This window comes from Mobula hypostoma, chromosome 24 (genome assembly GCF_963921235.1).
Source record: "Mobula hypostoma chromosome 24, sMobHyp1.1, whole genome shotgun sequence".
NCBI classification, from domain to species: domain Eukaryota; kingdom Metazoa; phylum Chordata; class Chondrichthyes; order Myliobatiformes; family Myliobatidae; genus Mobula; species Mobula hypostoma.
The window spans coordinates 18,825,068-18,838,092 of NC_086120.1; the positions used below are offsets into that span (position 1 = coordinate 18,825,068).

General features: G+C 39.9%; 1 protein-coding gene across 2 annotated transcripts in view; it reads left to right on the top strand.

The window, feature by feature from the left end:
* Positions 1 to 13,025, top strand: part of LOC134337480 (phospholipid-transporting ATPase ABCA1-like) — a 214,183-nt gene that overhangs the window by 71,792 nt on the left and 129,366 nt on the right. For both annotated transcript variants that reach the window (XM_063032530.1, XM_063032531.1), the window contains exons 6-8: positions 4,844 to 4,965; positions 6,106 to 6,300; positions 7,603 to 7,692. In XM_063032530.1, coding sequence (XP_062888600.1) covers positions 4,844 to 4,965; positions 6,106 to 6,300; positions 7,603 to 7,692 — 407 coding nt within the window. The remainder of the gene's footprint in view (positions 1 to 4,843; positions 4,966 to 6,105; positions 6,301 to 7,602; positions 7,693 to 13,025) is intronic.

Consider the following 13,025-nt stretch of genomic DNA (forward strand, 5'->3'; position numbering starts at 1 on the left):
ATTTAGTTCCACTTTCTGTCCCTATTCCAATATGTCCATCCATGGCCTCCTCCACTGTCGCGATAAGGCCTCACTTAGGTTGGAGGAATAACACCTTATATTCCATTTGGGTTGCCTCCAACTTGATGGCATGAACGTTGACTTCTCAAACTTCTAGTGGTGCCCCCCACCCCACCTTTCCATTTCCCTTTTTCTTTTCCCTCTCGCACGTCATCTCACCAATCAACTTTCCAGCTCTTGACTTCATCTCTCCCCCTCCAGGTTTCACCTATCAACTGGTGGTTCTCTCTCCCCTTCTCCCCCCGACCTTTTAAATCTACTCCTCAGCTTTTTTTCTCCAGTTCTGCCAAAGGGTTTCAGCCTGAAATGTTGACTGTACTTTTTTCCATGGATGCTGCCTGGCCTGCTGAGTTCCTCCATCATTTTGTGTGTGTTGCACTGACCACTTGCATTGCTCAACCTTTGCTTGCTTGGGAGGGGAGGGTGGGGGCGGGCGGGGTGGGAGCAGCTGGGACATGATAGGAAGTGGGTAAGACCTCGCTGATAGGGAGTGGCTAAGATTCACCGAAAGGATCAACAGTTTGATTGCAACTAATACTGTAACTTGGTAGTTCACAACAGCCAAATTGCCATGAACTCTGCAAAACATTGAGATCCTCAGCAAAGCTGATCAGAGATGCAGTGGCAGATTCTGCACTTGTCTAGGCGTAAACACCCACTGGAATATTCAGGCTCAGCAATGTGTGAAAGGGAATAATCTGCTAAGTAATGTTTCTGCCTCTGGACTCATTTCCCACTAGCTAAGGGATGTAACAATACTGTTCTCCATCATAATCAGTTAATGCTGATAAAAGGAAAAACATCGCTGCTATGGCACTGCCATTTCCTTCAAATTCTCTTTCCTAGTTTTATGGTCCATCTCAATAAGGATATAGTCGTTCTTGATAGGTCACTGTCCTGCAAGTCTCTCTTTTGTTGGAGTATCAATAGTTCAAAGAGAGGACTGTCTATTGCTTTCATGGATGCGCCAATAAATACTACTTTGCCAGGATTAGTTGCATCCACAGGACAAATCTTTGTTCATCAACACACACAAAATGCTGGGGGAACTCAGCAGACCAGGCACCATCCATGGAAAAGATATGTTGGGCCAGGACCTTTCATCAGGCTGTGTAAAAAGAATGAGAGTCAGAGTAAGAAAGTAGGGAGTGGGGGAGGGAGAAACGCGAGGTGATGGGTGAAACTGGGAGTGGGGAGTGGTGAAGTAAAGAGCTGGGAAGTTGATTATTGAAAGAAATACAGGGTTGGAGAAGAGGAAAGAACAAGAGGCCATGGAAGAAAGAAAAGGGGGAGGAACACCAGAGAGGTGATAGGCAGATAAGGAGATGTGGTGAGAGAGGGGAATGGGAATGGAGAACGGTGAAGGAGAAGGGAGGACATTGCTGGAAGATCGAGAAATCAGTGTTCAACTGCTATCAGGTTGGAGGCTACCCAGACGGAATATAAGGTGTTGCTCCTCCAACCCGAGTGTGGCCTTATTGCGACAGTAGTGAAGGCCATGGACTGATCTGTCAGAATGGGAAGTGGAAGTATAACGGGTAGCAAGGGAGATCCCACGTTTTTTGGCGGATGGAGCACAGGTGCTCGGCAAAGCAGTCTCCCAATCTGCGTCAGGTCTCCCCGATATTCAGGAGGCCACATCTAGAACCAACCTGATAGCATGAACATCGATTTCTCGAACTTCCACTAAAGCTCCCCCCCCCCAACCCTTCACCGTTCTCCGTTCCCATTTCCCTCTCTCATCTTGTTTCCTTACCTGCTTATCGCCTCCCTCCGGTGCTCCACCCCCTTTTATCTTCTGTGGCCTTCTGTCGCACCCTATTAGATTTCCCCCCTTTTCCATCCCTGTATCTCTTTCACTAATCAACTTCCCAGCTCTTTATTTCACCCCTTTCCCTCCCGGTTCCACCTTTCATCTTGTGGTTCTTCCTCCCCTCCCCCCACCTTCTTACTCTGACTCCTCATCATCTTGTTCCAGTCCTGATGAAAGTTCTCGGTCTGAAACGTTGACTGTACTCTTTTCTCTTTTTGATGATGCCTGGCCTGCTGAGTTCCTCCAGCATTTTGTGTGTGTGTGTGTGTGTGTGTGTGTGTTGCTTGGATTTCCAGCATCTCCAGATTTTCTCTTGTTTGTCTTTAAGTTGATGGTTGATTGATGCTGAGGGCCATTTTCGTGATGTCATCAAATTAAGCTTCCCAAATTTCTGAAGTGACACTGACATGTTTAATCAATATATTGGCCTCTCGGCTTGAATTGGCAGAGCTTTGCAAGGTGTTTGAGATCCTTGCAAGGTAGCTGTGGTAGTAGATGTAAGGAGCTGATAAAATTACAAACCAAACAAATAATTGATATTTTTCCACACCTTCCCATTTCAAACTTGGGATTTGTTCCATTGGAGCTTGTAGACTTGGTTCTTTACTTTCAATGACACAGCACAGAATTGGAGGCAAACAAGAATAATGGGGCTCGGCCATCATAAATTATTTTAAAACAACCTGAAATGGTGAGACAAAAGTTAAAGGTTATATTAGCAATCATAAAGAAACCATCCTCCCTCACCTTGCAATTTTCCTAACTTCATAGAGACAGAGGTAGGCATGTAAAAAAAAAACAAAAGAGAAAATGCAGTAACTCTCCAAAACTATGTCCTGCTTGTGGCCCACTTTACTGCATGTCAATCTGCAAATGATGTCATCAAAACAGAAACAAAGCACCAAAAGGCCTCCAGCCAATGATATCAAAGGTCCCTTTTAAGGCAAGTAGCCAGATAGATAAAGTCTAGCAATCTTATAAAGCTGAGATGCTTCTATAAATGATTTAACAATTTCCATTTCTGAACAAGCCTACTGTTTAGCTTTTGCCTTCTGTCCCAAGTCAAGAGAACACTTTTGCTATTTGAACTTCTCCATAATGCCAAACATTAGAATTTTCTTTTAAATGATTATGGCAAGTTGTAGCCATTTATGTTATCCGGCTGCACTTGTTATCTCTCAAGTAGATTTCATGAAATGTGAGAATGTCAGAGTCTGTCATCTTCATCTCCCCTAGATAATTACATTTGGTCCTTAAAAGTCCTACAACATTCATTTGGTAGATTCATCAACTGGTCACAATTATGGATAATGGACTGCCTTTTTGGCAGTCTGTGAATGTTCATTGACCATGGGTTTTCTTCATATTTGATCAGTGTTGTGGTGACATGGGTTATGATTTCCACAAAGCAAGCACACTTTCTTTTAAGGAACACTGCAAGAGTTCAATTTCTTATAACATCTCAAGATGCAGAACAATTGATAGCACTTTTGGTTTAAGCTGATCAGACTACTATAATGCACTCCTTTCAGGACTGCCTAAGAAAGATACAAATCAGCTGTAGCTTGTTCAAAATGCAGCAGCAAGAATCTTAACCAAAAAAAAAAATCTGAGCATGTTTCACTGGTTTTTGCATTCAATAATTACCAATGGCTTAAATTTTTTACAAGAATTCCATGTGGAGCTACAATAAAAGGTGTTAATGAAATGAAACAAAATCACGGTGGCTGCAGACTCCTGAATGGCTTTCCCAACTTACCCAGTTTCTTATCTATAGCTTGAAATAAGCATAACCTCAATGCTAACTTTAATTACATGGTCTTGGCTTTAGATCAGAGTTTGGGAGCAAAGTAGAAATTGGCCCAGAAATTGGTGTAAAATTAACATTTGGAGGCTTTACTAATGCGTAAAAGCAACTAAAGAAGCCCAAGAGCGAGGAATGAGCCGATTTGGAGGACATAATCGTCTATAGCATTGTATGAAAGCAGTCCATTATCTGGACTAGGTGTCGGTGCTGATCTTGTTCGTTTACAGTCAATCAAAAGGACATGGCAAATGAATTCCTCCGATAACTATTAGGAACTAATACATAGTTTTATAGTACTGTCGAGATATTGGTAGTGTTCTAATCTGTTCTGCATTTCATTTAAATACATAAATTGTTACTCAGTTAAATAGTAGCTTGTCTTTTTTAATACACCTTTTAACTATTTCCATGAATCTTCAGTTAATTGGACTAGCCACTTATTTGGACCAAAATGTATTGGTCCCAATGTATACCAATTAACCGGATCCCACTGTATTTGGTTGAGACCAAAATGGCTTTTAAAATCTAAATATGTGGAAGGAAGTAAATAGCTGAAGAGGGTGAAATTGCTGGATAGAATGATGGATAGAAAATTTCAGGTCTTTGGACAGGAGGGTGAAAGTGTGTTTAGGATAGAATATTGGCACTTAAAATCAAGAGAGAAAAGGTCACAGGCAAAGTACAAAAATGTTTTGTCATTTGCAGTAGTAAGGTTATCAGGTATAATTGAATTGAGAATTAGCTAGTTATCAGTATCTTGGCTAGCTTTGGTATTAGCTCTGTATTCATCCATAATTAAATAAAGATAGGAAAGATATTAAAGGCAAGAGAAGGATCATATCAGACAACAAAGTACCTGATACAATGTTCAGTAGTACAACAAAGTAATTCACAGTCTCAAACATGATATGTGAGTGATACTAAAATCATTAATGTGCATAATTTTTTAAAAAATGTATTATCTAACTTTACAGTTAATTATTCCCTTTTCATTTCTCTGTAGGCTTCATGATTCAGATTTGTTTTATGTACAGTAGGCTTAGCAGCAATAAGATTGACTATTGTGACATTAACAGGACCTCCAGAATAATATAACAAAATAAATTACTTCAAGTTTTAGTCAACGTTCATAATCAGGAACTAATTGATCTTTGATTCCCTAGGTGTGCCACTAGGGGAGTATTTAGAGAAGAATCAAACCTTGTCCCAGTTCCTCACGAACAATGCATCACTTCCAAAAGAGGTGGTTAATGACTTGATGACGGCAAAGATAAATCTCGATCAGGTAATCTACAGTAAGATGTGGTGATCCTTACAGAAAGATGACATTGAGTTGATCAACTACTGGAGGATATGGCTTGTTATGATGGATGGAGCAGAATTGTGGTGTTGCTTCCATTCGCCACTGTGAGAGTGAGAAGGCCCCAATTCTATTTGATCAGCAAGATAACTTTGAAAGGCATATGCTTTGAAGGAACCACCTCATTCAAGGTCCCGATTCTTGACTGCTACTCATTAAGCCCCATTTAATGAAAAGTAAAATGTACAGTAATAGATAGGGATCTCAACTGAGTTCAGCATTGCGGATTAGAGTAACATTCAGATGTTCTTTATCTAGCAAGAAATAACAATTTCTTAACTAAAGTGTCCTTAACTAAAGTATCCTGAGCTGCATTGTTGTTAAGAATCTAGAGTCCAGAATTTCTGCTGGAATTTTAATCTCTGTAGTTACTTTGATGGAAGATTGACACACTCCCCAGAGAAATCATTTTACAGTGAACCACTGCGAGAATTTTTGAGCTCATCTTTGTGGAAGAATACGTGGGAGTGAGGTGGTGACATGATACTAGATGGTAAATTCAATTTGCAATTTTTTTTTACACAAGAGTTACCTAGTGCCTCTTTTATATTCCATTGTGTCAAGCATAACTTTGAGGCTTAAGTCCATTTTTCTGTTACGCTTTTCTGTAATATTTTAGTAAGGGCTATTGTTTCAAACTGAATCTTGCTTGACAACCATTTTTGGAAACTCTGTGGTGTGCAATTAAGAGTAGTGGATCTATTATTAAGATATCCCATATGACTGAATTAAACATCTTCTGTTTGCACTTAGATTAAACTGTATGTTCAATCTGGTTATTCAAAAGTAAAAACGTTTTCCACTGGGCAATCAGTTAACATTCACTTTTTGATGTTTTTTGGACAGTAAGTATTAATAAGTGGTTGTCAATTGATAACCTAGAGAGAGTAAGAATTAATCAATTGAGCAATTATAGATTTTAAAGCTAAGGCAACGTTACATGAAAATGAAAATGGAAATGGTCATTTATAAACAGGCAAGAAAACTGGAATAAAGGTTTGTTACCATTTGGCTTCCTTGTACAATAAAGTTAAATCCCTCTACCTGGTGTTTGGATTTTTGTAGATATCCCTTGCTGGTCTAAGGGAAAATTTAAAGGAGGCTGTTTGCAACATATCCCACCACTCCGGTTTCCTAACTGTAAAGAACAAGAAGGCCTTCAACCGTTTGCACAAGCATCTGTGTGCCTTACCAGAGGAGACGCTGCAAAAAGCAAGAAGTATTTTCTTCTCAGAAATCAACCTCTCCAAACTCTTGGCGGTCAGTTGGCATGGTCAAGTGTTAACTTTGTTACCTTTATATAGTCAATTCACTTAGAATCTGATTATACAGCACTGACCTGAATGTAGTTTGATATATTCTGTACTGCATATCTCCAGGTTTTATTTTCAAAGTTACCTTGGGCAACAATGTAGAATACTCAAGATCACTTAGGTATGCTGTGCAGCCTAATACTCATTGCTAACATAGTTGCATTATCTTAATTCCATACGTTTAAACTGAGCATAAAGTACCTTGACTGACATCTTTCATAGTGGCACACCTCCAAAGTCGCAGCATTCCATCAGCACAGCAGTGGATGGCAAGCTGGACAAGCCCTAAACGTGAGATTCTACAGATGCTAGAAATCCAGAGTTAACACACACAAAACGCTTGAGGAACTCAGCAGGTCAGGCAGTATCTATGGAAAGGAATAAAGAGTTGATGTTTTGGACCAAGGTCCTTCCTCAAGACAGGAAAGGAAAGGGGAAGAAGCCAGATTAAGGAGTTGGAGGGGGCGAGGAGGGGGAAGGGAAACAAGTGAGTCTGGGTGAGCACATGGTTAAAGAATTGGAGGGCAGTAGAGATTACACAAGGGGAGCAGAGGGTGAGGGTCTTGCTGAACTCCTGTCAAAGAGAAGATTTAAACTTCAGGGTAGGTATATATGAAAGAGAGTTTGCAGTTGAGCAACAAGTCATAAACGAGATTCTGCAGATACTGCAAATCCAGAGAAATCCACACAAAATGCTGGAGGAACTCAATAGGTCAGGCGGCATCTATGGAAATGTTTCGGGCCAGTGTAAGGCCACACATGTTATTTATAGTACAAAGTGTAAAGTACTGTATCTAAGTTTTATTACCCACTGATGTTTCCCATTGACCCAATATAGCTATGGCATGGGGAAAATTGTTTCTTATATAAAGATTGTATTTTAATAGTTTTTTTGCCAGGAAGGTGGAAGAAAGGCACTCCTATGAATATTTACTACTTTAAAAAAAAAGAGGCAAAATAGTAGTGCTGAAATAGGGTGGTATTGCTGCACATAATCTTAAAGCATTCAAAACATGGTGAGAACCAAATAAGACACAGTCCTGCTGAAGGGTCTCGGCCCAAAATGGCAACTGTACACTTTTCCATAGATGCTACCTGACCTGCTGAGTTCCTCCAGCATTTTGTGTGTGTTGCTTGGATTTCCAGCATCTGCAGATTTTCTCTTGTTTGTGAGAAACAGAAGTTATTTACTTTCACTTTATGGTATCGTGGTACATTTACATACCTCTGATTTGTTGTTCCTCTGCAGGAGAGGATTACAGCTAGTACTGGGAACATACTTGATGCATCCAATGCTTTGAACAATATAATACGCCGAACTGGAAATCTTGTTCAGCAGGTAAGCTGAATATGACACCAATGACAACAGAGCAGCAGTTAAATAAATACTTAAGAGGCTGAGGAATGGTTTAGGACATATAGTATAGATGGTATGAAAACATTAGGAAAGATGAAAGATGTCATTTGATATATTTCTCTTGTTCTTTTTATATGCATGTTCTTTGTTACCAATTTTTCAGATGTCTCATGGTATTTTACTCAATTTAACCCCCTTTTCTCAGAGCTTATAAAGATCTGATGGCTCACCATAGAGCAATTTGGAAATCTCCCAAGCCCTAATTAATAATAATATATCCTCTTTGTAATTCCATAATTTAGCCCTACTTTTAGGATCCACTTACTTAACTTTTCAGGCATCCCTGTCAGGATTTTGCAGTTGTAATATAAATCCATTCTCTCTTTAGTTGTTGCTGGTAATGGAAAGCTAATAATATTAGAGTTTGAGAATTTGGATCAAAACAATAAATAAAATTGGAATTTAAAAAGGTATCAGTAAAAGAGACTGACAAATAATTTCAATGATACCAAATTCCAGTTGTTTTATTAATATCTCTCTGAGGGTAGAAAATGTGTTGTCCTTAAATTGGGCAGTATGTTTCTTCAGCCCCAGAATAGTGCATTTGATCATAATCGCCCTCAGACCTTCAGAAGTGCTTTTGAAATCTCCACAGTTCATAAGATATTTATGTAGTCATTCAGGAAGACTCATTGGTACCTAAGAATGGCCACCAAACACCTATATTACCTGCATTGCAAGAAAGAACTAAGCAGAGGTTGTGCATGGCGGCTGCTGGCTTGCTCAGTGATGTCAGGCAGCAAGCATCGTATCTTGTGGAAAACGGTTGTGTTCCAGTGTGGATGCGATTCCATCGCCGTTGGAACACATGTACGGTACGGTTGTGGTGACCCAACAACTTTCTACCTTGAGGTGACAGAATGCAACTATTTTGACAATCTGGATGGCAAGAAAATAGGTAAAGGGTTTACACTTATGGCCAGGAGGGTGATCTTGATCAAGTGGAAGGAGGCTGCCCTGCCCACTCATGTGATGTTATGTTGTCGCTTGATCTAGAGAAGATTCGTCGTTCGATTTCTGATTCTAAACATGATTTTCTAATGTTATGGGGGACCCTTTCTGAATTATTGTCACAATCTTTGAACTGTTATTAAAGTATGGATTTGAGCCATTATTATTATAATATCATATGGTAAGGTATTTTTCTCTTTTTTTTTAAACCAACCAGCTCATTTTGGTAGTGGGGGTAGATTTTTTTTAATAAAATACAATTATTTTATTTCATTTCATAATTCAATCTTTTTTTCTACATGATTGATTTGGAATATGGGATACTGTGATCAAATTACTATGATTTAAATCTAATGTAATTTGTATTATTTACTTGTATCCTTATGAATTTTGTGTTTGTATTTATGCAATTTATATAATATCAATAAAAAATATTGAAAAAGGTTTACACCATGCCTGTATTGCAAGAGAGATCAATATCCAGAAAGGTTTGTGTTTTTTTTTGAGGGAATACAGTTTTATTCCATCACAACTAAAAGCATCTATTCTAAAGCAGTTGAATGAAGGATATCCAAGTGTATCTTGTATCAAGTAAGTTACCAGAAGAATTTTATGGACAAACTGTTGGAGGACATTGAAAGAATATAAATAATGTAAAGAGCATTCATTGCAAGACTTCTCTGTGGACTTCAGTTCAGAATGCTATTTGCATGTGTTAATTATTTGCATGATATTTTGTTTTTTTGCCTCTGCACATTGGGGGGTCAGTCTTTAAGGGTTCTTTTGGGTTTCTTTGTTTTGTATCTGCCTGTTAGAAGATGAATCTCAAGGTTGTATAATGTATACCTACTTTGATAATAAATGTATTTTGAACTTTGAATACATCTGTAACTCCTGTCTGCCCTGCTCAAACAAACCACAGTCAAGTAAGTGCGGAATATTTGCAGGTCATTTTATGTGGAAAAGTGATGATGACCATTGCAAATGTACAATCTAAATGGGTGGAAGCAGTTCCTATAGATGTCTGTGCAGTTCAGGTGAAGGTTTCAATGCCGTATCTTCACACAGTCTGCCAAAGGTGTCAGAGATGAACAATGGAACATCTTCACCAGCAGTGAAGATATTAAATTTCTCGGCAGGAATGGAATCCAGCATATTTCCATGGCTCTATGTCACTCAGCTGAATTATTTTCCTGGAAAAATAGTTCATAACAAGTTGATAGATAAAGCTGAGACAAAGATTTTACATTTCCATTTCTATGTGTTATACATCATACCTTGCCATAGGGCAGATGCTAAGAAGCTAGCCAGAACACAGTTGTGTTTGGTGAAGTTGGAATTAGTGCTATTGTGAATGAGAATCGGATTTTATTATCACTGTTATATTAAGTAATGTTTTTCTTTATAGTGGCAGTACAGTGCAAAGACAATACTGAGGTAAATAAATACTGCAAAAAAAAAGGAATAAGAGATGGGGTTCATGGACCATTCGGGGGAAAGAAGCTGTTCCTCAGTTGTTGAGTGTAGGTCTTCAGGCTCTTGTATCTCTTCCCTGATGATTGTAGTGAGGGCAGGTCACAATGGTGATGGTTCTTAATGATGGGTTCTGCATTGGGGCACTGCATGTTGAAGATGTCCTTAATGGTGGTGGGAGGGTTGTGCCCTTGATGGAGTGGAATTAATCTATAACCGTCTGCAGTCTCTTGCAACCCTATGAAGTGAAGGCTTCATACCAGGCTGTGATGCGGCCAGTCAGAATGCTCTCCACCATACATCCACAGAAATTTGTAAATCTTTGGTGACATACCGAGTGTCCTGAGGCTCCCAACGAAGTAGAGCTTCTTGGTGATTGCACCAATGTGTTGGGCCTAGGAGGGATCCTCTGAGATGCTGAGTTTGAAGCTGCTCACATTTTCCATCACCGACCTCTCAAAGAGGACCGCTGTGTGTCTTCCTGATTTCTCCTTCCCTTTCCTGAAGCCCGCAATTAATTCCTTGGGCTTGATGACATTGTGTGTGAGGTTCTTGTTGTGACACCACTCACCGTGCCTTTAAAAAGGGTGCTGCTGATCTTGTGATTGTTTCTTCAAAGTAAAGAATTCGGTGTTTATGCAAAACATCATGCTCTGACACTAATTGCACTGGACCCGTTTCACTTGCATTGTAGACACAAATTGCAACACCAAGACAACGTCAGATGCTATACATCACGTTCATCAGCTCAGTCACATCAATATGTGCTGGAAGGTTTCCATACCTACTGCACTCAGCATAGCAAAGAAGGACATCCTTCAAGATGTGACGCTGTCAGAATCTGGTGAAATTGCAGCACAACCAGGGCAAGAAATCTGCCAGAGAGATCAATTTTATGCATAAAGAAAATGTCATTGTGGACAGCAAAATATTCCGTATGGAATGATGATGATTAATCACACCAGTTTGCCCAGTTTTATTGTTTTATCAGTGGCATCCGTTAGTCTCACGAGACCATGGATCGGCGTTGGAAAGTCTTGTTTGTCCTCTCCAGGGCGCAGGCCTGGGCAAGATTGTATGGAAGACCCACAGTTGCCCATGCAGCAAGTCTCCCCTCTCCACAACACCGATGTCCAAGGGCCGATACAACTTGGCACCAGTGTCGTCGCAGGAGTTGCCAGAACAAGGTTGAAGGCAGCGTCGAATTGCCTTAGGGACTCCAGCTCCGGATTTGTCCTCGGGGTTTACTCCCGAAGCCTTTCCCTTGAGTGGGTACGGCCACAAGGCAGCGGAGGTTTGAAATCAGAGTTTTCCTTCTCTTAGCTGGATTGCATTTCCAGGCTGACAAGCTCGATCTTTTATAGATCATTGTTAACATGCTGAACGACTTTAGATCATTTATTGTATCTATCAAATTGAGAAGAGGAAAATTCTGTACAGTTCTAAATAAGGAGAGCAGTTCCACTGCATGTAATACCTTATGATTGGGTATTGCTAGTAGGAGACCTTAAACAAAACTAATGAATGCCGGCGCATGGTACTGTTGAAACAATTTCTCAGGCCCTGGTACAATTTCTATCCATTGTGCAAGTGTTAGTTGTTTCTGAATGTTTACCTGTGTTCCAGTCTCTGTTTGGTTCACCATGTATAGTACAACATTAAGCTTGGAGTCCAAGGCCATACGACAAAACAGTTCCTGAAACACAACTCAGCTGACATTCTGATGTTAATTCCTACAAAACATTTATATTTGAAGATGTGATTCCATTTAGCTCTAAAGCATGCTACAAGTGCAAAGTGTTCCAACAGTTTCTCATTCGAAGAATGGTCACGTGGGAGAGTCACTGGAGGGCAGCCCATAATCATTGAAATTGTCCTTTGGGAGGATTAAGTAGAAAACTGGTCAAATAAGCTTTTGTTTTGTTTTCTGTTAATAGGCTGATTTTAAATTAGAGTTCAATATTTTGAGGCTTGTTTTTTTTTTAAGTAACGTTTTTCTTCCTTTTCCACATTATCCAGACTTTTTATTATTATGTGTTTTAACATTGGGTCCAGCCCTAACCAGTGTGTAATGCCACAGTGGCCAATCATAACTTGATGAGGTCAGGTTTTTGTTTGTGACTACAACTTTATGGTTTGATGAATTAATTTCCTTCTGTCCATAATTTCTGTGAGGTGCTGGAGCAGAGACTGCAGACAAAACAGATGTCAAGAAACAATGAAAAGATTTTAGTGACCCTTTTAAGAAAAGGTTCTTTTTGGAAAATCGTGTATGAAGGCATTGTTTTGTATTTAATCCGCTTTCAACACATTCTCTCTTCGGCTAGAAGATTGGAAGGAATTGCGCTGTTACTCAATTCCTTTCAGAATAATAAAATTGCATAAGAAAGTCGGTGTAGCCAAATAGGATCTGCTTTCCTCTTATTGTTGATTTGAAAAGGATTGTTCTCATATTTCTCATATGACCTTGAAAGAGGCTGTTCAGCCCATTAGTCCATACCAGGTCCCAAGGCATTGGCGTCATTTGTATTCTCACACACATCTCCCTGCACCTTATTCTGTCTCACATGCTCATCGATTCACATTGATCCTCCTACAATATTGACTTGTAGTAGCCAAGTTACTTACCAACGCACCACCAAGTGCCCTGGAGGAAACAGGGGAGCATGAAAACACCACACACACAGCACCGGAGGTGAGGCGGAAACTGGACATTGCAGCTGTACTTTGAGCTACTGCTGCTCCACCTGGGCATCAAAGTGATGCTGACTGATATTGAAGGTGGGGGCTTATACGGGAGGCAGGATTTGAGGGTCGGCACAACATTGTGG